This window comes from Sprattus sprattus (genome assembly GCF_963457725.1).
Source record: "Sprattus sprattus genome assembly, chromosome: 15".
Classification (NCBI taxonomy): Eukaryota; Metazoa; Chordata; class Actinopteri; order Clupeiformes; family Clupeidae; genus Sprattus; species Sprattus sprattus.
The window spans coordinates 25,946,764-25,973,414 of NC_137913.1; the positions used below are offsets into that span (position 1 = coordinate 25,946,764).

At 40.9% G+C, this 26,651-nt stretch overlaps 1 protein-coding gene across 21 annotated transcripts in view; it reads left to right on the forward strand.

The window, feature by feature from the left end:
* Nucleotides 1–3,326: 3,326 nt before the first annotated feature.
* ssbp2a (single stranded DNA binding protein 2a) overlaps nucleotides 3,327–26,651 on the forward strand; it is a gene marked incomplete at both ends in the record, with an annotated part of 43,988 nt that continues 20,663 nt past the window's right edge. For 19 of the 21 annotated variants that reach the window (XM_080853066.1, XM_080853072.1, XM_080853081.1 and 16 more), the window contains 4 exons: nucleotides 3,327–3,382; nucleotides 20,191–20,263; nucleotides 24,749–24,810; nucleotides 25,130–25,214. In XM_080853066.1, the coding sequence (XP_080709192.1) occupies nucleotides 3,327–3,382; nucleotides 20,191–20,263; nucleotides 24,749–24,810; nucleotides 25,130–25,214 (276 nt within the window). The remainder of the gene's footprint in view (nucleotides 3,383–20,190; nucleotides 20,264–24,748; nucleotides 24,811–25,129; nucleotides 25,215–26,651) is intronic. The other 2 variants (XM_080853070.1, XM_080853079.1) reach the window with 1 other exon arrangement.

Here is a 26,651-nt window from a genome sequence, read left to right on the forward strand (position 1 = left end):
ACGGTGTTATAACCACAGCACTTGCATCACTAACTAGTCAGACTTTTAAACAGAAGATACTCATGTGCAGATATAGACCATGGCAGAATGCACGTTAATGAATGTAACTGGTTGTGACTCAACAGAAATTCATAGCTGTTTAAAAATAACCTCAAACGGAGCATCTGTTGTCTCATACATGACAATGACGTCACATGAACTAAAACGAAACAAAACAAAAGCACATTTCCTCAGAGGAATTCAGACCCCTTAAAAAATGCACTCCGCTGTAATTGATTCAAACGATATACCAAGGCTAATGCTTTTGATTATGTGTTACTATGCATCCCTTTCACCTGAACTTGACTTGTTTAATACTGAGGTAAACACGCACGTGTCAACAGGGCTGCAAGGATAAAGTCAACCAATCCCATCTCGTGTACCATTCAAACACAGATAGAAGACATTTTCTCATTGGCTTATCTCTCTGTCACACAATACAACAGTTTTTTTTTTACGTTTTCTATGTTAGGTTATGATAAAACAGCAGCATTACGTCATCAGTACTGTGGTACTGATATTTGCATGGCCGGACCTGAAAGAGTTAAAGCTAAAGTGTTTGGCAAGTTGGTCTGCATTAAACTGCTTATGATATAGCTGACGGTAGGAATCTTAAAACAGGTAAGGTAACGTGGGCCCTATGCTTTTGAAAGTCTTGGATTTAATCCCAGTTGACACCAAAGATATGTGATATTTGTGGAAGCATTCGACAAAAATGATGTTGGCAATGTAGTGCATGGTTCATAAATGGAACTACTAAATACATGATGGCTTTCTAAAAACTGCTGTTGTGAGCCCAACCACCTCCACATCATACATATACACACAAGCATATGACAGTTCCAGCTTTATCAAGGATTGGTAGCTTGAATACAGAAATACCACTCCAAGATCATGGAGGTGCGTGAGCAACTCCTCTGTGTTGTTTTGCATGTCTGTTTTCTTGTTGGTCAAGTATGGAGGGAATGAAATGCCACTGCAGTCACTGTTTACAGTGAGTATGATGTCACCATGTATGTCATTTTTAAACCATTCAAAACATCTCAAGAGAATCTCAGAACATTTACTCTGTCAATTAATCACAAGCATAAAATATGTGTCTGTGGGGGGGGGGGGGGGGGGGGACTTAGACTCAGGTGGACGGTGTGTATGTGTGTGTGCGATACTGGCCTTGGCTTTTGCCCACAGGATGAATAAGGGATGAGATAGACTTTGTGTATGATTGACATATGCTCAACATCAGTGTGAGGATACTGATCCTACAGGTTCCCACAAACTCACTCTCATGTGAGAACGAAAAAAAATGTACAGTCTTGAATGCTTCACCATTCCGACAACAGATCTCCATAGACTAGGAGCTATCAGCACTCAATATGACCCAATGGATACCACCCATCAGTTATCAGCCACAATAATTCCCTAATGAAAATCGACACAGAAGTGGAGGGAAAGCAGAGGAGAACACATACACAAATGAGGGTCATGGAAGGACCGTTTCAAAACGAAGGCCTGAGAGACGGAGGGGAGAGCAGAGAGCAAACTGAGCCTGTACTTTCCAACTAGGTCATTTTTTCAGGAACATTGCGTAAGAACAAACAGCCATGCCTTGGGCTGTGCGACATACTGTGGCTGTGTCTGAATGGTCCCTTCAGTCTCTCATGGCTTACTCCACACACCATTTCAGGCTAAATGCATGCATTATACACACATCATGTTTTGAAATGGTCTATAATGCATTACATATAGAGTATTGTTTACAAATAGCAGAGAATTTGCTGAGAATTGGAATTCTACCAAAGAAACATAGAAATGCATTCGACAGTTTAATACATTTAAGCTGTAAGAATGAGATGAGAACACAATAGCTAAATAGTCTTTGACAAAAATGTTTTGCAGCTAACAAGTTATTCATAAACTGTATGTGTCCCTGGATGTATGCACTCTATCTAATGTTCATAATTTGTTAAACATTAATAACAAAAAGTTTTTTTTAGCATAGACCACGACTGAACATCTTAAATAATAGGTTGTTAATTTAGTGCTTCTGATTAAGGCTCTTCTAGAACTTGCTTCAAATGTTCAGCAATTAGCTTTGTAACCATAAGGAGAATGTCTCTGCTGTGGTATCATGGCATAGCTCATCAGAGGAGAGTGTGAGTCACTTTAAGGAGAGGTCCATTTTGTTTTGGAAAGTACCAGGGCTGTTTGTCAACGGCAGCCATTTCTCCCATTACTAACCCTTGCAAGCTCAGCAGCGACCAGTCACGGCTGAAACTCTGCTGCAGTCTGGGGATGTCTGACAAAATAGTCAAGTCATGCCTGAATTCATGCCATGGTACAGTCTGTCTGTACTAGACAAATGTATTTTATACATACACAGTACCGTACAGTACAGTATACACACAACACACACACACACAAACACACGTGTGCTACAAAGATGCTGCCCTGAGGAAAGACGCCTCAAGGGTCCAATTAAATATTGAGGTGAGATTTTAATGTTAAAAAGTGCAAACAATAATGTTATAATGCTGAGGAAAAAATAAACGATTTCCCAATAGCCTTGTTTATATACATCTTGATTATTTTATTTGGGGCCTGACATTTAAGTAAACAAATGTGATGACACTGATAATTATGATCTGGAATTGTAAACAATAGAATAGTGTCCTCTCTCTGCAGTGTTAGAAGTGTCAATATCCCTGTGACATTCCAGAAATGTGAAGTTACCTATAATACAGAGTAGCCTATATTAACATGTTGACATCCATGATGGGAGAAAAAGCAATTTTTTGTGTGGTTTGTTTGCGCCCTGAATTGCCTGACTCTGCTTCGGTTGGTGTGATTATCTATAAAAGGAACAGCCAGTTGTTAAAAATCCTTCTCCGACGGTTTCAAATTCCCCCTTGCACTGAGAGTGAGGGAGAACAGGGGAGGGTGTGTGTGTGTGTGCGTTCTTGTGTGTGTGTGTATGTTTGTGTGTGTGTGTGCGTGTGCATATGTGTGTGTGTAGGCGTGTGTGCAAGCGTCTTTCTGCGTCCACCCAAGCGGGCACACCAGCATAGTGATATGGGGTGATGGGGTGCATGTAGTGTAGGGGTGTGTGATATTCGAAGGCGTGGTCAGTCAACTGTCAGTCATCGGGCTTGCCGACAAGAATGGGCGTCTTGTACATGTAGGACAGCCAATGGTAAGAACTGCTGCTGGAGTCGCTATGGTGACGGGGCTGTAGCTCGCGAGGCTGTGATGGGTTGACAGGTGTGTGACCGTCAGCGCTCTCTGTAAGCATGTACACCAAAGGCAAGAGTAGCAGCGTGCCGTCCGACAGCCAAGCCAGGGAAAAGTAAGTTTTTATTTATGTGGGAGAGGAAGGGGGAGAATATCGCGGCTGGGAGAGAGCTCACGAACGTGCCTCAGTCCTACGCATTTGGTGAAGCGAAGAGCGTTTGCCTCTTGAAGTTAATGCGAGTCCTAATGTTTTTTTTTGGACGTATGCGTTGATATTTGTGAATAACTTGCATTGGTAAATGTAACATCTTGAGAAGGTCGTCTGTAACAGCGGTTTAGCCATATTATTAACAGCTTGTAGCCTACGTTGAACTGCTTTTCAGGTATGTGTTTACTTGGTGAGAAGCAAAGCTGTTAACCTGGTGTTTAAATTATTCCATACGACAGGAATCAACGTCACCTTTCAAAACTGTCACAAACGTTCTGTCAATGCAGAAGTTGTAAAAACTATTGAACAAAATAGACTAGGCTTTTGTTTATGTCGTGACATTTTCATGTTTCACACTGCTCTTAGGACCGCAGTCGTCACTTATTAGTCTTCCAAGTGTGTTGTAGATGCTGTTCATTCAAATTCACAGACTTGCTTAGAAGTAGTTATTGCATTTTGCAATCCTACGTGTATCCTAACGTGTTGCCAACGCTGTGCCAGTTGTTCCGTTCCGATGCTTGTGGAAATAGGCTTTCGTTCCTCTGTTGGTCCACAACAAATCCACGTTAGCACTGCCAAGGTGCTGCCCTAGACTTGGGTTTGGGTTACATTGTCACATTTAAGTAAGGGCACCACGCGGGGAAAAAACCATACTCTTCTTTGCGGCTTGATTTGGTTAAACAGATTTTGCAGGAAATTAGATCAGCAATTAAAGATCTACTGGTCATCTTAAACATCTCTCTCTCTCTCTCTTTCTGTTTAACAAAGTGAGAATAATCTGCATACTGCATGTTACATACTTGTGTCCTTTAGCACAATAGAAAGACTAGTGACTATTCTGTAATTCTTTATTATTCTTGCAAAGGGTAGACCAGGTACACTATTTGCTTTTATGTAGCCTGCTTTTTGTCTTGTTGCAAAAAATCAGCAGCATCAAAAGTGACACCGTTTATTTTAACATACAGTATATGCAACATCACTAATTCAAGCACACGTGGCTTACTTTTTCTCTAACCTGCTTCTAAAAGCAGTCAGTGTCAGTGAGTGGGGAACAGTTGTAACAGTGGCTGAGAGCAACAGAGGGCAATTGTGACATGCCACTTTGAAGTGGTAAGGTAAAATGTAATGCAACAGCAATGTATTATTCTGTAAATTGTAGTCTTTGCATCATGTGTTTTCAAAACGCCAGTGAGATAGTTGTTTACAAACCAAGGCTGTCACATTTTTGCAAAAGTGTCTGGCCAATTTCAGTAGCTACACTTGCTGGGGGCAACCAATTGTAGGCTGCTAGTTGTAGGTTTTAATTCAATTCAATTTGATTTATATAGCACAGAAACATTAAAATTGTCTCAAGGTGCTTTACAGAGCCCAGAGCCTGAACAACCTGTTACAATTGTACCTAGCCGACTTTTCATAATATTCGATGATAATTGGATATTGTATACAGCTAATAATTACACTATCTTATAGTTCACACATCATGTCACCCACCTGTGTTCCTTCCAGAGCGCATCAATTGTGCAGTCAAAATCTTGAGCAAAACTTGAAAGTTACTGCTATTACTTGAATGCCAGAGACAGTTTATGTTGTGCTTTCTGAAGTTAACTTAGATAAACCTTTTGCTGGCAACCCAAAGTTACAGTTGTGGGCAAGTTGTCCTACAGGTACTCTTACAGAAGACAGGGAGAGACTTGTAGTGATGAAACATGATGAAGCTGTGTGTGCAGAGTGATTCCGACTTGTGTTTCAGTAGTATCGAAATGAATGTAAACAAGATTACCCCAAGGACTGTGATAGACACCCCCTTGTGCGCTCCGTCAGGGTAATCCAGAAAGATTCCTTATTCACACTCCTACCACCTGTCATTGTAATATATAACTAGTCAAATATTTCCCCAAATTTTGCATGGCTCTTGTATTGAAATGAGAAGCTTAAGGAAGCTATCCACAGATGTCAACATGAATGTCTCTCACTGTGAGGCCTTTTCCAGCTATTGGCTATTCCACCTCTCTGTGCTGAACTGCAAAACAACACCATAATGTGCAGTAGTAAAGTGGTAAAGAGTATCGATGAGCATTAGACGAACATTCTCATGAACAAGAAAACAAAGAATGATTGGAATATGGCAAGTCCCTCAAAGTGGACATATTTTACTCAATAAGTCTGTGGACAACCAAAGGGGAATTTCGTCTAAATATGAGTGGAAACGTTAAAGTAGAGCTAGCAAAGGGGAAAAGATGTTAGGCCACCTGTTATTGTGGTGTCCAGTAAGTGGGATGTTTATTCTATTTCCTTAGCCATATGATGCCAGTATAGATCTTGTTCATTGCATTGACCAATCAGTTTAAATATAATATTAATCAGTGTTCACTTGCAACATCCGCTTTCTCAATCAGAATGCAATAGACACATGTACTGTATACAGACTGATTTATTAGCAAACCTTCATGGCCATGATATGGAGGCAAAACGAAGAGTAAGATGTTAATGTCATTAAGGCCAGTGAATGCAGTGCATTTGTTTGGATTGCAACTCCAGGCACACACGCACACGCACACGAACACGCACATTATGCACAAACATACTCAGGCTTGTGTGGTTGTGTTTGATTCCCGGTCTCCCTCAGGAGCAGTAGCTTGGCCATCTACACTGTTGTTGTTGTTGTCTGTTTATTCCAGGCTGATGGTTGGCTGGAGGCACAGCCATTCTCTTTTTAGCAAAACTCTCAGAACCTGTCAGGAAGTGCTTACTCAGTGTTGTTCTTTCAGTGGGTGAATTGCATGCTGGGAGAGATTATGCTATCTGACAGGGCTAATTTGGAGTGCCACTCTTGTTCCTGACAGGCAGTAAGAAAGTGCCTACGGTTTAAGAGGAATAGTTGCAAGGTTGTGTTTACCTCTAACTGATACTGCATGGTGCCCCAACATGTAGTCAACACAGACACCAGAGCAGTTCAGTTTCAGGAGTAATTGATATTTTTTAATCTCAGAGGGTGATTTCAAATTGGTTCCTAAATGTCAGTCTTAAAGTGGAATTCTGATTTGTTTTCAAAACTGCATGAAATTATTTCTCTGCAGTCCATGATATATACATTGAGTTTCTGGCTGTGTCTGGATATCTAGATACAAATCAAATATACTTAATTCATTCATTTATTCTTTTGTGGTAGCACATTGATAGATGATAAGTCTCTACCAGGATCAATATCATATCACATATGCAGTTTTATATTTGTTTTTAATAGTTTGGCAATCGCTAAAATGTACATCGGAGCAGCAAAAAGTCTGTTATGAGTGTCTAGTACAATGGAAACATTCTTCATTTGATCAATAATATCAATACATTGTGTTTCTTAGTCTAGTAGAGCAAGGAAGCATATTCAAATAAGTCTTGTGTTATAGTTTTGTCATTATGACTGACCACATTGCATATGGCTCCATGTTATTACTGCTTGAGATAAAGCATACTATGTGCAGTAACAGTTGTAGTCAAATTCTGTCCCACCATTTTTGTAACAATGTGACCCAAACCATGACCTAAATCGCTTTGTTCTCGGACAGATATAACCTTTAATCTTGGATTATACCATGAAAAATTCACAGAAAAAAATGACAAAATCTGAAAGCCCACATGTGGCCTGAATCCTGAAACTGCTCTGTGTTGCTTGCGATGTCCTCACATGTACTCTTAGACCAATGTTGTGATTATGGTCTTAATCACATTCTGACACATATCTTTTCTCTGCCTAGAAGACTCTATTAGCCTCTTAGCCTCTACTTTTCACATTTGACCCACTAGGAAGTGCTGCGAACAGCTCTTTTATGTGAACAGCTCCTCTTATGCTGGTTGGAGGACTCAAGCCTCAGGAAAGTGAAAATGTCTCCAGGAAGACTTTACATTAAACATTCATTCAGGATACCGCAGGGCCCTTTAGATGTGACAGCGATACACTGATTGTATCAGATAGCATGCAAGGATCTTAAACAAACACATCTGACAAATGATCCTTGAGGGTTTTCACATAGTCCATCAAAAGACAAGAGGTGAGATAGAGAAGCTCTGTTATCTACGAGAGACCCACTGGACTCACTGCTGACGGTTCAGCATTATCTTATCTCTGTTAAACGATCCTTCAGATATCCAGTCTTTTACCTTTATCACTGTCTGTTCACTAGAACAAACTATCCATCTACCCTTGTCCCTGATGGATGGGAGCAATTCATTAAATAGTAGTTGGAATAGTTCACCCAGAAGGACCGACATTAAGAAAAACATGTGTATTTGTTCTCCTTCAAACTGTTCCTCCTTTTGCACATCGAACTATTGCCAAAAATCCTGAATTGGCACAAGGCTCATAAACAAGATGGTTTCATTCCTAGGATGAAAGTGTGATATTCGTCTGTGAAATGTGCCAATAAGAGAGCTTTGAAACCGGGTCAGTAAACACTGTGTCTTAACTAAGTATAACCCGGTGTTACAGTAAAGTTGAAAAAGGCTGGCGATAATAGCCTGCGTATGTCGCAATATGTGCAATGCAGCCATGCCCTGCCGTGCCACAGACAGAAGAAATGCCTCCGTGGCCAGGGTTCAATAGTGTTTAGTGCATGAGCTGTTGTTTGTGGTAGTAGTTGTGGTGTGTGGACAGAACTCCTCGGCCAGGATTGAAACCAAACACCCATTCATTTAGGATCCTGCAGCATCGCAATTTCCTGTAACCAGAACAGAAACGTAAATGAAAGGCTCCGCATCAGAGGAGGGGAGAAAGAAAAAGAGACACAATTGTGCATCACAGTATGTCAGAATATAACACCATGGTTTAAAGTATTCTTTCATAATATTTTGGTATCATTTTTGTTGCCTATAGACATAAACATCGCTGTAATAAATCAATGACACGCAGTGAGTGTTTCTTCCAGATGTGGTTTTCGTAGGAAACACTGTTGTTTCTGCTGCTGCTAGAACACTTGCCTCTCCTGCAGTGTTATCCACCTCGGATATTTCCCCTCAGCATTGATATGCAAGCAGCATCGTCTCACCACAACTGCAAGGTTAAGCATGCGTGGCGGCAAGACTTAGAAACAACCCCTTTCTCTCTTTCTCTCTCTCTCTCTCGCTCACTCTCACTCTCATTTGACACCCCTCATTGTCTCTTCTTATTTGACTGATGGAATCTCTCTCTCTCTTTCAGTCTATCTCTATCTTTCCCTTTCTCTGCCAATCTATCACATTCTTTTGTGTATATTTCTTGTTGTGAATATTTTGAGTGAGGTCCTTCAAAAGTCTTTACAAATCTCTGTTCTTCATCCTTATGATGTTGGACCAGACCATGCCTGATGCCAGACATTGTCCTACTTTCCCTCAAGCCAAAGGCAAGGGTGCAGACTTTTCTGTCTGTGTCTGCATGTTGAAGTCATTTGGCATTTACAGTCTAAGAACAGTGATGTCACTGAATCTTTGTAGAATGCTGTTGTTTTGTTGATAAAGGAGACAAAGTACTGACAGCCCTATTTGATAATACTCAATTCGAAATGATAAGTGGACTTGCAGATGTCTAACTTTTTATTTGAATATCATATAAATGCTTAATGTTTAGAATTATTGCACATGTGACTTTGACCTCTGACTGGTCTATGATTACTTGAGAAGAGGACTGTCTACTGCAGAACCATTTTGGTCACTGTTTTGGCAGAATCACATGCCACGTGCACATTCGCAAAGCCTCATGCACGGCCCCAACTTTAATATCTTCTTATAAATCTTGCAGCTTTGAAATAAATGTTTCCCAGTCTAGCAAGGCATGTCTGAACTGTGAAGAACTTTGGAAACAAGAATGATTTTGCCTTTATGATAACCATATGAGTGAGCATGGCAGGCTAGTTTGGTGGCTCAACACAGAGCTTAACTCCTGCCAGGCTTTTGTTGGGAATGGTGAGATGCTTGTGGTCTTCGGCTCAGCCACATTACATCTCCACATCTGGAATTTAAGGGTTGCTAAAGGGACATTAACAATTACCAATAAAACAGTTCAATTTAGCAAGACATGCGTTCTTTAAATTATTGTGATAAGTTCCTCTTTTGTATGTTCATTACCAATGGTGTCCACAGTTATAAGACATATAGGAACGTTTGTTTGTTTGTTTTGTTTGTTCCTGTGTGTGTGTGTGTGTGTGTGTGTGTGTGTGTGTGTGTGTGTGTGTGTGTGTGTGTATGTCTATCTGTTTGTGGTCAGTTCAAATGTTTCAGTGCTCAGTTTTCTAACACTGTTATCTCCTATCCTTTCGTGTCTTTATAATAGGCCGGTATTTCCTGTTATCCCAAATTGTCCCTACTGTTGTTCTAGATTGCAATGACAGACAGCAGGGCTTTTATTACTTGTTGATTGGCTTGCCGCTCTTGACCATCAAACAGTATGCCATGGATTTAATGAATGTATCTTTCCGACATACTGCAAAGTTATCTTTGAGCTATTTCTTTCTTGATACTTCTTTGTGCTTTACTGTAACTAAAAAAGACTCTCTCTATATATATATATATAAATATATATATATATATATATATATATATATATATATATATATATATATATATATATATATACAGCCGCGGAAAAAATTAAGAGACCACTTCAAAATTATCAGTTTCTCTGGTTTTACTATTTATTGGTATGTGTTAAAGTAAAATGTACATTTTTGTTTTATTCTATAACCTATTGGCAACATTCCTACCAAATTTCAAATAAAAATATTGTCATTTAGATCATTTATTTGCAGAAAAATGACAATTGGTCAAAATAGCAAAAAAGATGCAGTGTCTTTAGATCTCGAATAATGCAAAGAAAACAAGCTCATATTCATTTTTAAACTACACAATACTAATGCTTACACTTAGGAAGAGTTCAGAAATCAATATTTGGTGGAATAACCTTGATTTAAAATCACAACTTTCATGTGTCTTGGCATGCTCTCCACCAGTCTTTCACATTGCCGTTGGGTGACTTTATGCTACTCCTGGCGCAAGAATTCAAGCAGCTCGGCTTCTTTTCATGGCTTGTGACCATCCATCTTCCTCTTGATCACATTTCAGAGGTTTTTTATGGGATTCAGGTCTCGAAATTGGGCTGGCCATGACAGGGTCCTGATCTGGTGGTACTCCATCCACACCTTTACCGGCCTGGCTGTGTGGCATGGAGCATTGCCCTACTGGAAAAAACACTTCTCAGAGTTGGGGAACATTGTCAGAGCAAAAGGAAGCAAGTTTTTCTTCCGGGACAACGTTGTACTTTGCCTGGCTGAGGTTTGTAAAAGACCATAAGGATTGAAAAAGCGGACTGGAGGTTCTTCTAAGTTCGTCTTCTCTGATGAGTCCGATTTCACAGTAGGTGCAAGACTCTGTGGCTTGTAGGCCTCTCCAGGTCTCCGTCTAACCATCAGACGACCATGTGTTGGGCAAAGCTGAAAATTGGACTCATCAGAGAAGACGAACTAGAAGACCCTCCAGTCCGCTTTTTTCAATCCTTATGGTCTTTTACAAACCTCAGCCAGGCAAAGTACAACGTTGTCCAGGAAGAAAAACTTGCTTCCTTTTGCTCTGACAATGTTCCCCAACTCTGAGAAGTGTTTTTTCCAGTAGGGCAATGCTCCATGCCACACAGCCAGGCCAGTAAAGGTGTGGATGGAGTACCACCAGATCAGGACCCTGTCATGGCCAGCCCAATTTCGAGACCTGAATCCCATAAAAAACCTCTGAAATGTGATCAAGAGGAAGATGGATGGTCACAAGCCATGAAAAGAAGCCGAGCTGCTTGAATTCTTGCGCCAGGAGTAGCATAAAGTCACCCAACGGCAATGTGAAAGACTGGTGGAGAGCATGCCAAGACACATGAAAGTTGTGATTTTAAATCAAGGTTATTCCACCAAATATTGATTTCTGAACTCTTCCTAAGTGTAAGCATTAGTATTGTGTAGTTTAAAAATGAATATGAGCTTGTTTTCTTTGCATTATTCGAGATCTAAAGACACTGCATCTTTTTTGCTATTTTGACCAATTGTCATTTTTCTGCAAATAAATGATCTAAATGACAATATTTTTATTTGAAATTTGGTAGGAATGTTGCCAGTAGGTTATAGAATAAAACTAAAATGTACATTTTACTTTAACACATACCAATAAATAGTAAAACCAGAGAAACTGATAATTTTGAAGTGGTCTCTTAATTTTTTCCGCGGCTGTATATATATATAAATATATATTTTCTTTTTATTATAAATAAAACCAAGCCTCAAATCCAAGAATGACCTTACATAAACAGTAATTTATCTTCTTGAATTTAGTATAAAAAGTACATTTAGTCAAATTAAGTAGAGAACTGTTAATGTGAATGCAATTAATCTATTTATGTGCTCAGGTGGTTAGTTAGGTCAAATTCACTTTCACACAGTTTCAAAAATGAGTTTGCCAATACAACACAGTTGATTGGGGTGTTTGTTGCTGAAACCTGTTGGGCATTTTGCACAGAATATTTTGCAGATCAACCTCAATTTTGGAGACCATGGCCATGCCTATGTGGGGTAACAATGCGTTCAGTGTGTTTGCTTGTCTATTTCCCCCTCTGTTGGGTTTGCCTCTTGTTATTCCAAGAAGAAAGCAGTATCCTTAATGGCAGTTCTGCTGGCTATATTCTCCTCATAGTGTTGATTTTATTCCCCATTGTACTTATGGCTGTCCTTTCCTTGTGGATACTCTTATGTGTGCGTGTCTGTGTTAATGTGTGTATGTGTGTGTGTTTGTATGTGTATGTATGTTTCTCTCTCTCTCTCTCTTTCCACACACCCACACACAGCCAGAGAGAGAGAAAGACACATAAACACAGACACACACACACACACACACATAAACACACACACACACGCACATTCACAAGCCTTTGCTCATCACAGAGAAGGCACAGTTTTTAGCTGAATTGAAAGTAATCATGTTCAGTGCAGTTTAATAGCACATAAAGCCTTGGGTGCTCTTCCTGATTAATGAAAGTCCTCCAGCCTTGCAGTCCTCTGTTTACATCCACCGTTTGCAGAATGTCACTTCTGCAGTACTACTACCCTTTAACCCTGTGTTACAAAGAAGATGAGGCTGAGCAGGGATGTCCTGCGGTGACAGTTTGTCTTACTTTCAATTAGCAAGCGCCTGTAAATCTCAGAGTTAGTGTTTTGATAACTGTTTGTTATTATTGTTCAATTCAATTTTATTTATATAGTGCCAATAACAATTGTATCTAGGCACTTTGCAGAGCCCAGAGCCTGAACCCCCCTGAAGCAAGCACTAAGGTGGCTGGGGCAAGGAACACCCCCTTTTAACAGGACCTCGGAAGCAGAACCTCAGCACAAAAAGGGTCTTTCGCGCCAGCAAAGTAGACAGTTAGAGATGGGGGGGGGGGGGGAGGAGAAAGAATTAGGAGCAAGCAAATGGATAAAAAAACATATACAGTACTGTGCAAAAGTTTTAGGCAGGTGTGAAAAAATGCTATGAACTAAGAATGCTTTGAAAAATGTAAACAATAAATGTTTATTTTGTATCCATTTACATGGTAAGACTGAGCACAGCAACAAGACACAACGTAGTTATACTGCATCAGCAGGGTCTCTCCCAGACAAAGATTTCAAAGCAGACAGGGGTTTCAAAATGTGCAGTTCAAGCTCTTTTGAAGAAGACGTTGAGGATCGTAGACGCAGTGGTCAGCCAAGGAAACTTAATGCAGCTGATGAAAAACACATCAAGCTTATTTACCTTCGAAATCGGAAGATTTCAAGCAGTGGCATCAGCTCAGAACTGGCAGAAACCAGTGGTACCCAGGTACAGACATTTACTGTCCAGGGAAGTCGGGCCAGAAGTGGTCTTCATGGAAGAGTCGCAGCCAAAAAGCTCTACCCCGACAAGGAAACAGGGCCAAGTGACTGAACTAAGCACAAAAACATAGAAACTGGGGTGCAGAAACATGGCAGAAGGTGCTCTGGACTGATGAGTCAAAATTAGAAATATTTGGCTGTAGAAGAAGGCAGTTTGTTCGCCGAAGGGCTGGAGAAAGGTACAATAATGAGAGTCTGCAGGCAACAGTGAAGCATGGTGGAGGTTCCTTTCCAGTTTGGGGCTTCATTTCTGCAAGTGGAGTTGGAAATTTGGTCAGGATGAATGGTGTCCTCAATGCTGAGAAATACAGGCAGATACTAATCCATCATGAAATACCATCAGGGAGGCGTATGATTGGCACCAAATGTATTCTGCAGCAGGAACATAACCCCAAACATACAGCCAATGTCATTAACAACTATCTTCAGCTTAAAGAAGAACAGAAAGTCCTGCAAGTGATGGTATGACCCCCACAGAGCCCTAATCTCTACATCATCGAGTCTGTCTGGGTTTACATGAAGAGACAGAAGAATTTTAGGAAGCCTACATCCACAGAAGATCTGTGGTTAGTTCTCCAAGATTTTTGGAACAATTTACCAGCCGAGTTCCTTCAAAAACTGCGCAAGTGTATCTGGAAGAATTGATGCTATTTTGAAGGCAAAGGGTGGTCACACCAAATATTGATTTAATTTAGAATTTTCTTCTGTTCCTTCACTGCATTTTGTTAATTTATGAAGAATTGATGAAAATAAACTGTTAACACTTCCATTTTTGAAAGCATTCTTAGTTTACAGCATTTTTTCACACCTGCCTAAAACTTTTGCACAGTACTGTATGTACATGATACATTCATGATTCCATGAAACAAAAAAGATAGTATATACATGAAATATACTGAATTAACAGATAAAAATGGAAAGAGACAGTCTTGGTTGTAGAACCACTTTGTGGGTATACAGTGTCCTCATAAGGTAACTATTACAAGGATAAGCAGATCAATGAAGCAGAAAACTGTGTCAATGATGGCATTTGTTTATATTACAGATCAATATGCTGGCATACAGTATGTACTGTATTATAAGCAGAGTATAATTTGTGCATAATAGCTTGGTGGAAATGAGCAACTGTAAGAAGAAGATTTCTGCAGGCAGATTGGGTGGAAAGGCTGGAGCAGCCTCCCACAGTGGAGAGTCTAGGGTCGGAGAGGAAGAGACAAAGTGAGAGGACAGAGCTCATTTTCCTTGAATGTGTATATGTAATTATAGGTTTTAGTTATGAGGAACAATGTTATCACTGGCATCAACATTTGCAGATAAAATGTCCTACTATATGGGAGAAAGCAGAGACAAGGGTAGAAGGGTAGTGTGTGTTTAAGTACTTTTGCATGGGGTCTAGTAGAAACGCTGATGATGTATGAGGAGATCAGGGAATTTGTTTCTCTTATTATAAAAATTATATTATTGAAAAAAGTCATGAAGTCATTACTGCTACAGGTTAGCAGTTAGTTTAATTGTATTGTGGTGTTTTGTTAGAGTAGAAATGGTGTTGAAGAGAAACCCTGGGTTGTTTTTATTGTTTTTAATCATATAATAGTAAGCTGATTTCACAAAATTATTTTTTTTCTAGTTTCTGAGTAATTTCTTTAAATGCACCAGTCTGGTCAGTGTACCATGGGGCAAGTATTTTCTGTTTTCTTATTCTCTCTTCAGTGGTGCAACAGTGTCAAGGGTTGAACAAAGTGCAATATGATAAATAGAGAGAGGATGAAGAAGAAGGAAAGGGAGAAGTTGCCCGGTATGGTCATTTTTTATTTTAGTTATACACAGGAAAAGATGTGTAATTCCTTGTGCTATTGTGTTTTCCAATCATCCTAAATCCTATTGTAACTCCATTGTGTGCAGAATAAGGGTGAGTGAGAGTTTGCATGTGTGTGTGTGTGTGTGTGTGTGTGTGTGTGTGTGTGTGTGTGTGTGTGTGTGTGTGTGTGTGTGTATGTGTGCGTGTGAGACAGAGAGAGAGAGAATGAGAGTAAGAGAGAGAGAGAGTGACCGTGTGTATGGGTATGACCTTAAATGGATGTGCAGTAATGAGACATGAAACTGGACCTCACTATTTTATGTCCTCTGTAAGTAAACCCACAGTGTAAGTTCTTGGCTCTTTTGAGACACGTTTTTTAAATGGCAGACACAGATGTTTGTACGGCTGGTTTTTGCTGTTGGTGTGTCTGGATACTCAACTTAACTGTCTAAGGTCTATATCCCTCGTCCGGGATATTTTAATTTTTTTGTCAAAAAGAATGTTGTGCTCCGCGAGTTTTCGTCTTAGAGACATAAAAAGAACAACCACGGAAACATTGAACCCTTTTCTTTTATATAATATACAGTTCAAAATTTTAAAATAAATAAGCACTTTGTCAGGGGAATAGAACTGATGTGTTGCACTTTCTAGTATCTGAGTGGGGTTTCTGCTGCTAAGGACCCACCCATTAGCAAATGACAGCTATTCATATGATAAGGAGATGGTGATTCAGTGATCTCCATTGGGTCATGGTGTGGCAAGATTCACTCCGGGGGTTTTGGGCCACAAAGACATTCTAGGGCCATTAGGATATGGCCTTTGTCTTTCCGAGAGGTGTCACATTTTTGTTCACACCAACTCATCAATATGCATTTGTAGGGGCACAGATTTAGGAATGGCACAGGACACTCTGAAATTATAAATATGTGGTAGTGAAACAAGACATACTTTCTGAATGCTAAACTAACATGTGTTTAGCCAACACCTATGTTTACAAGGCTCAGAAATAAAAAGTCTTGTGAATAAATCTTTACAATGTGTTTTTGTACAACGTCTGAGCACCTCTGAAACAAGGTTTTTCCAAGGGTATGTTTACATTTGATTTAAATTAAACTTTTTTTGACTACATTCCTTTTACTTACATGATATTATTGCTGAGGTCTTATAGAATAGAATCATATATTCCATTTGTGCATCAATGTTTTTAGTTAAGCAAAATGTACAAAAACATCAAGGCATGTCAGACAACTTAGAAAAGTCTAAAAGGCCTTGGACCTTAGAGTGTTAATAGCCATTCAGCAAAGATTGGCAAGATGATACAGATTTTTTTTCTTCTATTCTGAAAAAAAAGTTAAAACTGACCTTAACTGGCTTCCTGGTTGCATTTGGTATTAGATTCGGTATTAAATGTGTTCCACTTTGGTCTGCCATGGCACACGTACAATTGTATGAGATGGAGAATCGACTAGGATTTCAATAAGGCATAGAAAGGATTAAGAGAACTGAAATTGTGTTATTACAGACACCTTCCTTTGGAACATTTAGGGCCTGATTTACTAACAGGATTGCGCCCATTTCAGGCGTAAAATAGCGGTCTTAAACATAAAACGGTATTTACAAAGGAGGCACATTTGAGTAGAGGCGCATATTAACGCTTTGTGGGTGTGAACTGCAAACAGGTGGGAGGGCACGGAAACCTGGGTGGAAACGTGGGTGTGAAGCGCAAATATATGGGAGGAGAGAAGTTAAGTGCGCCTAATGATGTTTTGCCGGGTATTTACTAAAACTGCCTTGCGAGCGCACGTCTCTAATTTGCGGGCTAATTCTCCGCCTCATAAAAGCACGTCACCAGGAAGCGCATTTCCATTGAGTCTGAAAACGTTGATATGGCAGCAGTTATAAGAGCAAGGCGAAGAAAGAAGACAGAGACAGTGCACAGAAATATTTTTTTCAACTCGTATAACACTTTTTCAGTTAAGCAAACCACAAATCATAAGACGGTACAGGTTAACCAGCCACGCAATACTTCAATTACTGGACCAGATCAGAGACGACATCGAACCCTCCACCCAGCGATCACATTCCATTCCATCAGTTGTTAAACTCCTGGCAACATTTGCAAATATTGGCCTCCGGATAATTTCAAACAGTTATAGCATCTGCAGTTGTTATATCTCAGCCTTCACTCCCAAATATTCACCCAGGTACTCGACGCATTGCTACGGTGCACTGGTCAATATACATTTCCCCACTACGATAGCTGAAATTAAACTTTCCGAACGTAATTGGACCCATTGATTGCACCCACATGCAAACAGTCCCACCTTCAATCCACGAACACATTTACTGAAACAGAAAGCACACATATTCAATGAATGTCCAGGGCATATGTGATGCCAACATGACCATTACTAACGTGATAGCAAAATACCCTGGATCTGTCCATGACAGTTTTATCTTCCAGATATATTGTAGTGAACCCATGTCCCTTGTAGAACTTATTAATCTCGCCATGTACACATCTATATTGTTATAATAGACAGTTTATGCATTAATGCCACCAATAGCATATTCTTTTTAATCGTGTACACCTCGCTGTAGGTGATGGCGGGCAGAACAACAATATAACCGCGTGCACATTTAATCAGCTAGGTATATACATTAATTATTCAAATGTAGCCGTATGTCTCATTCGTTCATTTCCATAGGTCTTGCATCTAGCGGTTGGCCATTTTATATCTGTGATATGCCCAGTACCAAATATACTTATTCTTGTAGGTTGCCGTTTGTCCTTTGGTGCATGAACCTAGTGACTGTGGATCGGATAATGGTGGGTTTGTGGGTTCAGGAGGTAGCCTGGTTTCCCCTGTCAATCCCAGCCGACTGAGCGAGTGCCCCGTCTCAGCAGGGTCTCCCCATCCTCATCTACTGAGCCCCTCTCGCTCTCAGATCAGACGCAATTAAAATATGAAAGTTTTCCATGTCTCAGGAGAGTTAATTGGAAGGTTCACCGACAACAACAAAAATCCCTCACAGACCCCGTCTTTTTTTTCTTACCCCCACCCCACAACCCCCCATCCTCTCTCGGTTCATTTGCCCCCTGCTTCCTTTTCATCCCAGCCTCAGATCTCCACTAGATCAGCTGGCATCACTTCGGCGCCGTAGTATCCACTCCATCTTCACTTCTTCTCTGACTCGTTTTACTTTCTTCAACCCAATATTTGTTTGAATTCTTTTGTCTCGAAAATGTTTATCCAGCTCAAACTTTTTTGTTAGCGTAGGTAATGAAATAGAATAGACGTTGGAATGATGCCTGAATTCAAGAAAAGCAATTGTGAGTTTTAAAAGGGTTTCAAACACATCTTTAATGAAGTGTGTTGGAGATGCATTTAAACCCAGCTGGCTCTGTTGATTTTAGTGTTGGAGGTGGTTCAAGAACTGTTTGGATGAACAATAGCCATGAGTAGAGGTCAGCGTCACCAAGGAGGACTGCAGCTTTTCAGTCTGGGTGAAAACATGCCTTTGTGGAGACAAACACTTAAAGTTGGATGCAAGGTCAGTTTGGTTAGTGTACACTTACTGAAGGACACTCAGACGCTCACAAAAACAGTCAAACACACAAAATGTATTTCTCTTACACTTGAGAGGTGAAAGTGAAAAAGGGCGACATGGATATTTCCCTGAGACTTGGATGCTGTGGATAGCTACCTACTGTGAATGCCAGTATTGGAACTGATTTGATGGACATGTTTTGATGGACATGCCTGTAGTGGGAAATTATTCATCTTGCGGATTGGGTATTTGATTTGACCAGACCTTGAGGAATCATGTTTTTTTTACAGCCATGAAATTATTAATTTTCACCATTTCTCTGTGTGTGTGTGTGTGTGTGTGTGTGTGTGTGTGTGTGTGTGTGTGTGTGTGTGTTTGTATGTCTGTGTGCATTATGAGAAGACTTTTTGACATTTCTATTTCATGAATATTGTGGCAGTTCTGTCATTTATCTTAGATCACTGGGCTGGTACCAAGAAATTCCAGATGCCAGTGAAAATCCAAGTCTATTTGTGTGTTGTATATGATGTATGGAAGTATATGACAACTGTGTATGACAAGTATGTGAAGTATACAATACAACCTTTATTCATAACAAGTTTTTCTTCTTTTTGCTGTTGAAGACAACTTTACTATCATCTTCAAAGGCTTTGCCTAGAACTTACTATGATAATTCTGCATGACACAACATGACACCTGTCACAGATATCAAAAGCTCTGTGCAGCACTTTTATGTAGAATCACTATTGATAAGAATATTGCCCGCGGCACTTTAAAAGGCAGTTGTTTTATCTCCCAGACAGACTAGACGGAAGAAGAGATCTTGACATCCTGAACTAGTGCAGTATGCAGACAGCACCTGTCACATCTTAACAAATGACATAATTAGCTCTTTTGCCCATTACTATGACATATGACTGAGTAGAGACATGGCTGTTTCCAAACTGTTCCTAAGGCAAATTCTTCTCTAATAGACGGTAACAAAGAGAATCTGCAAACTGTGTGCTCCAAAAAATAAAGTACCTAATGAGAAGGTTTTGAACCAATAAGAACACCTAAAGAAGGCTGCTGTCTGAAACGTGTTGCTTATTAAATGCTTTTTTTTCTTTTTCTCTTGAATCTGTATTGACACCAAACCATGAGCTTCTCCTCCAGCCTGTCATATGAGAAACATACTGTGTGCAACAGCTTGGAAAGTTTAGCACACATGCTAATTGGCAGGATGGAAAATGCCATTTCAGTATACTTTATATGATATTGATCTAAATTATTTGTATTTACTTTACCAAATGTCTTGTCTTTGAATAGTATGGTATTGGGTTTGAGATTTAACATTTACCATTCCACTGCAGCTGTCCTTATGTTCTGACCCAATACACAGATCTGAACATTCATATATTTCTCCCCTGCTCTCTTCCCCTCTTTCTCTCTCTCTCTCTTTCTCTGCCCCTTCCTCTCTCCAGATTAGCTCTGTATGTGTATGAATACTTGCTACATGTTGGAGCCCAGAAGTCTGCACAGACCTTCCTCTCTGAGGTAGGTGAGCTAAAAAAGTGCCCTGTAACACTCTCTCTCTCTCTCTCTCTCTCTCTCTCTCTCTCTCTCTCTCTCTCTCTCTCTCTCTCTCTCTCTCTCTCTCTCTCTCTCATTTACACATACACTCACACAGACACACACTGACAAACGCTCCTGCAGTACATCTGCCATGTGCAATGGTCCTCTGAGACGTAGCCGGTGATGCAAAGACCAGGTCTAATTGAATTACACCAGTGCTGAGCTAGCAGGCCACCGAGGTCACCCAGCGTCCAGCTAATGGGATTGAAGGGGGGCGGTGGGAGTTGCTTAGTGGTGAGCAAATGAGGAAGACACAGATACAGTACAAGAAATTTTATTGACAGGCCAAGGTTTCAGGGCATAGTCCCTGAGATCCATTAAATGCTGCCCTCGTGCATATACCAAAGTCCACATCTGCCATTGTGTTACCGTGTTTCTGAGGTTTTATTTCCCTGTGTTCGTAAAGAGCTGATGCAGGGCTGTTTCTGTAGGTTTGTAAATGTAGTGGTTAAGAGTAGGGTGCAGGCATTCCGCCAGCACAGAGCACAGCGGAGGAGAGGGATAGAGAAGAGAGGAGAGGAGAGGAGAGGAGAGGGGTAGAGAAGAGAGGAGAGGAGAGGAGAAGCGTGTCCTCCTTGTTTGAGTGGAAAGTGCACATTAGTCGAGCTGCATTAGCTATGTGTAAACTGTGCTTTTAACAGGCTGTTATCCACTTGAGCCACGTTCACCACACAGATGTGTTTTTAAATCGGCTGCTCAGACAAACATTCCGCTCAGGAGGCCTGGTTTGTTTGGAAGAGCTTTTGTTTGGGCTGTTGAGGATTACTCAGGCCCACCATTAAAGCAGATTGGCTGGGTGTTTTTTTTTTTTACTTCAGCAGAGAATGGGGAGAGAGAGATATGAATAAAAGAAAGAATGAAGTTAAAATGTAAGTTAGTAAGAAAGAGTTTTTTTTTTTAAAGAACTATGAGAGTTTAGAAAAGTACTATGGCCAACTGCAGACAGCTGCAGGTATGTGTCCCCTAACGACACAATATCAAAGCCATCCAGCCCATTGTGTCCTTTTCCTCTTCCTGTCCCCACTCCTTCCCTGTGCCACCCAGACATGAGTGCCAGCTAGTCACAGCAGTCATAGCAAACAACCCGCGACTCACCCCAGACGTGATGGCAGCCTCTCAGAAACAATACCAGCCCTGAGATGGAAGATAATGGGGCCTTGGGCACGCCCTTGGTGTTTACAGCTATGCTCAAACACACACTCACAAACACACACACTGGTGCACATTAAAAGACACAAACATGAGAACAATACTATGATCTCATAGGCATATCTAGACATATGTGGACTTCTTTCTCTCTCTCTCGTCCTCTCTCCTACCCCTTCTGCTTCTGTGTTCATTGTGCCAGGCTTCAGGCTGCTTCTTTAAGCGGGAGCAGTGGCAGACTCACAGGTGTGAGAGTGTGGGCAGCACAGTGAGGGCATTCAGGCAGGCGCTCTTCAGCCCTCGCTCAGGCTCAGGCCTGTCTCTGGAGCGTGATGCAATAAATAGCAGCTTAAGGGACAATGCGCTCCTCAGTTCTTCCTCCGCTGCATGTCTGTGTGGGCAGAAGATTTTAGTTGGAATTTTTCTTCAGGTGAAATTGGACAGCTACAGTGCTTAGGGTTGTTGATGGCGCCTTTGGCTACATTTACACCTGCGTCTTGATCAACTGTTTGAGGGGTTTATTGAGACTGTTCAGAATACAGTACTGTGCAAAAGTTTTAGGCAGGTGTGAAAAAATGCTATGAACTAAGAATGCTTTGAAAAATGTAAACAATAACTGTTTATTTTTGTATCCATTTACATGGTAAGACTGAGCACAGCAACAAGACACAACGTAGCTATACTGCATCAGCAGGGTCTCTCCCAGACAAAGATTTCAAAGCAGACAGGGGTTTCAAAATGTGCAGTTCAAGCTCTTTTGAAGAAGACTTTGAGGATCGCAGCTGATGAAAAACACATCAAGCTTATTTACCTTCGAAATCGGAAGATTTCAAGCAGTGGCATCAGCTCAGAACTGGCAGAAACCAGTGGTACCCAGGTACAGACACTTACTGTCCGGGGAAGTCTGGCCAGAAGTGGTCTTCATGGAAGAGTTGCAGCCAAAAAGCTCTACCCCGACAAGGAAACAAGGCCAAGTGACTGAACTAAGCACGAAAACATAGAAACTGGGGTGCAGAAACATGGCAGAAGGTGCTCTGGACTGATGAGTCAAAATTAGAAATATTTGGCTGTAGAAGAAGGCAGTTTGTTCGCCGAAGGGCTGGAGAGAGGTACAATAATGAGAGTCTGCAGGCAACAGTGAAGCATGGTAGAGGTTCCTTTCCAGTTTGGGGCTGCATTTCTGCAAGTGGAGTTGGAGATTTGGTCAGGATGAATGGTGTCCTCAATGCTGAGAAATACAGGCAGATACTAATCCATCATGCAATACCATCAGGGAGGCGTATGATTGGCACCAAATGTATTCTGCAGCAGGAACATAACCCCAAACATACAGCCAATGTCATTAACAACTATCTTCAGCTTAAAGAAGAACAGAAAGTCCTGCAAGTGATGGTATGAGCCCTGATCTCTACATCATCGAGTCTGTCTGGGTTTACATGAAGAGACAGAAGAATTTTAGGAAGCCTACATCCACAGAAGATCTGTGGTTAGTTCTCCAAGATGTTTGGAACAATTTACCAGCCGAGTTCCTTCAAAAACTGTGTGCAAGTGTACCTGGAAGAATTTATGCTATTTTGAAGGCAAAGGGTGGTCACACCAAATATTGATTTAATTTAGAATTTTCTTCTGTTCCTTCACTGCATTTGGTTAATGTATGAAGAATTGATGAAAATAATCTGTTAACACTTCCATTTTTGAAAGCATTCTTACATTTACAGCATTTTTTCACACCTGCCTAAAACTTTTGCACAGTACTGTATGTCCGGATAAACTTAGACCATTAAATAGGGTTCATTTGGTCATTGGCTTTAAGAGAAAAACAATCTGAAGAAGCACACACACATACTGTGCAAATGCTTTTTCCTATTTGATTTATTGAATGAGATGAGTGGGCCAAATGTAGGCTGCTTTTGCTCTTTGTGAGGGACCGGGCCGGTCACCCCACGTTGTTTGGTGATGTCGCGACGGGGTAGTGAAGGGTTGAAGAACAGTGCAGGAGATGGTGGTTGTCAAAAATATATATATATATTTATTTACCCAGGGCTATAAACCCCAACACAGTGCCCACAAAATAAACAAACCAAAACATTCAGGCCGTACCCCCCGGAACTAAAGTGCGTGGCACTCTGGGCACCTGCTTGGCCGATTAGGCCCAAATAATGGCACCTTCTCAAGGCCTAAAGCCAGGCCCCAAACTAGGCCCAGGCACTTAGCTCGAAGCTAGGTACATTGCTAGCCACTCAGAAAATAAACACATGAACTAAACACATTGACTTAGTACATTTAACAAAGAACAGAAACTAGACATGAAAACAAGGCACAAAGACAAGGTACAAAACCAGGATCCACACATCTAGATACTAAACCAACTTCACCTCACATCAGGGAAGTGGTTTCGTTGCTCAAACCCTTCACGGCCTCTCATGCCTGTCTTTCTCAGCCCGTCTCCCTCATAGAAAATTAGGCACCCTTTAAATAGGGCACAGCCACATTGTCTTGATTAGTGCCAACATTGGCATCAGGTGAGCCAGGAACCCACCATTCTGGGGGAGGAGTCCAGCAGTCTTAAAGGGCACCATCCCTTTTTGGTGAGGAGGGGGAGAATTCACCTTCTCACACTCTTGCTTATGAACAGTTATTTAGGTGCATGTTTGCTCAGATCCACAGTCTGTTCAGTAAATGTCACTACAAATTAACAGATAAACCCCTGTGAAACACACGCCAGTCTGCAAAAATTCTGCAGTTTTCTTTGAAGAGACTAGAGAGAATTTATCTGGAACTGTTTCGGAATATCTGAGTGTGAACGAAACCGAACATTGCCAACGAAAATATCAATACTTTAACTGATGGTTCGACTTCAGTAGAAGTTATTAAAGCAACATTTCCAGCTTTACATCTGAGTTTGCAGTTTGGATCAGCATGCCTGTTGGCTGTAGGCCACTCATGATGAACCAGTTGGCTAAGCAGCACTCAGAAGCTCACATGAAGGGCACTGCTTACTCACCCGCCCTCACAAATAAGCATCATTAAACAGCATCCATTTACCTGCAATGCTCTCTATGTCTGTTAGCTAACAAGTAGAGTGGACTTGAAAGTGAAGGGTTAGTTGGAGGGTTTGCGGAATTGAAATTCAACAGAAGAGCTCCTTTTCAACAATGACACCAGGAAATGTAGTTGTCTCATGTTGTAACTGGAGCCCTTGTGTAATATTAACCAAGTAGGATCCATTTCAAATGAATTGTTGCCCTGTTTCTTTGCCAGATTCGTTGGGAGAAGAACATCACACTAGGCGAGCCTCCTGGATTCCTTCACTCCTGGTGGTGGTGAGTCCACATCACAGCATTTCTGTCCTCTTTTCCTAACATCACCTGTGGTACAAACCAAGGTGTTGTCAGTTCACCTTGTTCTCCTGCTATGAATACAAAGCTCACCACTTTATAGATGTTTGTGTTGTCTACTTATTAACCAGAAAGAACTTGTTAATGATTTGCTACACTACTGCAAGGCTTTATGTTATTATTTATAATGATCTGCTTTGTGCCAGTGTTGAAAAATTATTTTGAGAAAATTGAATGATGTCAATATTGATTTTCATTCATGTAATTTTGCTTTTTTTCTTTGTCTGTTATTTCTTGGCTGAAGTGTGTTCTGGGACCTATACTGTGCAGCACCTGAAAGGAGGGAGACATGCGAACACTCCAGCGAGGCCAAGGCCTTCCAGGATTACGTGAGTGTTCCGCATCGATCTCACTGTGTTGTTAGAGAACATAGGGCGTAGGCCAGAGTTTAATAGTTCTGTGCCTGCCTCCCTGGTGCCATTTTGCTTGATGAAAACCTGATTGATGAAAACAGATTGAAACATTAAAATAAAACCCCAGGTGAATGTAATGTAAATGTCCCACAACTGTACTCTTGGCAGTTTGGAGACAGACATAGCTAGGATTGTGCTGCTTTGTGTTTGCCTTTTTCCTCAACTTATGATATGCCAGTATTTTGTGAGTGATTGGACAGAAGAATGTTCCTGTGATCATGATCTGATTCATTGTTCATGAGGGATATTTAGTCCTGCAAATGAACGGAACACCGTGAAGTTAAAGAGCTGTTTCTGGAGTGGAAGTTGTGATGTTCTTTTCAAGGTTAAAATAGCATGGCAAGGCTTGTGGCTGTTCAATTTGCAGACATCGGCTAAATTGTGTGTGTGTGTGTGTGTGTGTGTGTGTGTGTGTGTGTGTGTGTGTGTGTGTGTGTGTGTGTGTGTGTGTGTGTGTGTGTGTGTGTGTGTGTGTGTGACAGAGAGAGAGAGAGAAAGAGAGAGAAAGAGCAAGAGTGAGAGAGAGGCATTAGCGGAGGTTCAGTGAAGGGATGATGTTCGTGTGTGTGTGTGTGTGTAAGTGTAAGAGAGAAAGAGAGAGAGAGAAAGAGAGAGCGGTTGGTGGAGGGGTACTGGAGGGATGATGGATTGGTTCTTGCTAAGAGAGGCTCCAGTAATATGATGTCACCCTCCTGCAGGCTCCACAGCCACAGCTAACTGAGATGGGAGGGGGTAGGGTGTAGGGGCAATCAGAGGAATAGAAAGACAGAGCTGCCCTCTCATAGACCACACAGAGATTTATGACCAAAGAGAGCAAGGTTAGCATGTTGGCCTCACATTACATTTTGGACCCACAGATGTTCACAATTCCTCCCTCGATTAACTGATTAGGACAGTGTCCATTTTGATTCACATAACACATCTAATTGGAAATGCGAACTGATTCAAATTTTGTTCAGCCAAATTGTAGTGAATGCGCCTAAGTGTGCAAATGAGTTGGATTGAACACAGTCTCCCCAAATGTCTGTGGAATGAGGAATTTGGGTGAGTGATTTTTTTTCTTTGTGTTTTAGCTTTGTTTGCCATCTCTCTTCATAGCACAGACATAATGTACATGTATGTAGTTATTGTTTGTACTTCTATATGTGATAGGTGTATTAAGTATGTAAATTCCTCACAGTGAGTTTATTTTGAGATAAATATTTATGGAATCAACCTCCTTGACCTTGGTTTAGACAAAGCCTTGGTCAAGCATGTCCATGTAATGAGACATTAGATCCCACTATTTAGAAGCCATGTCTATGTGCTGTTTGTGCCTACAGAACAGTACATGACCACACTGTGTGTGTGTGT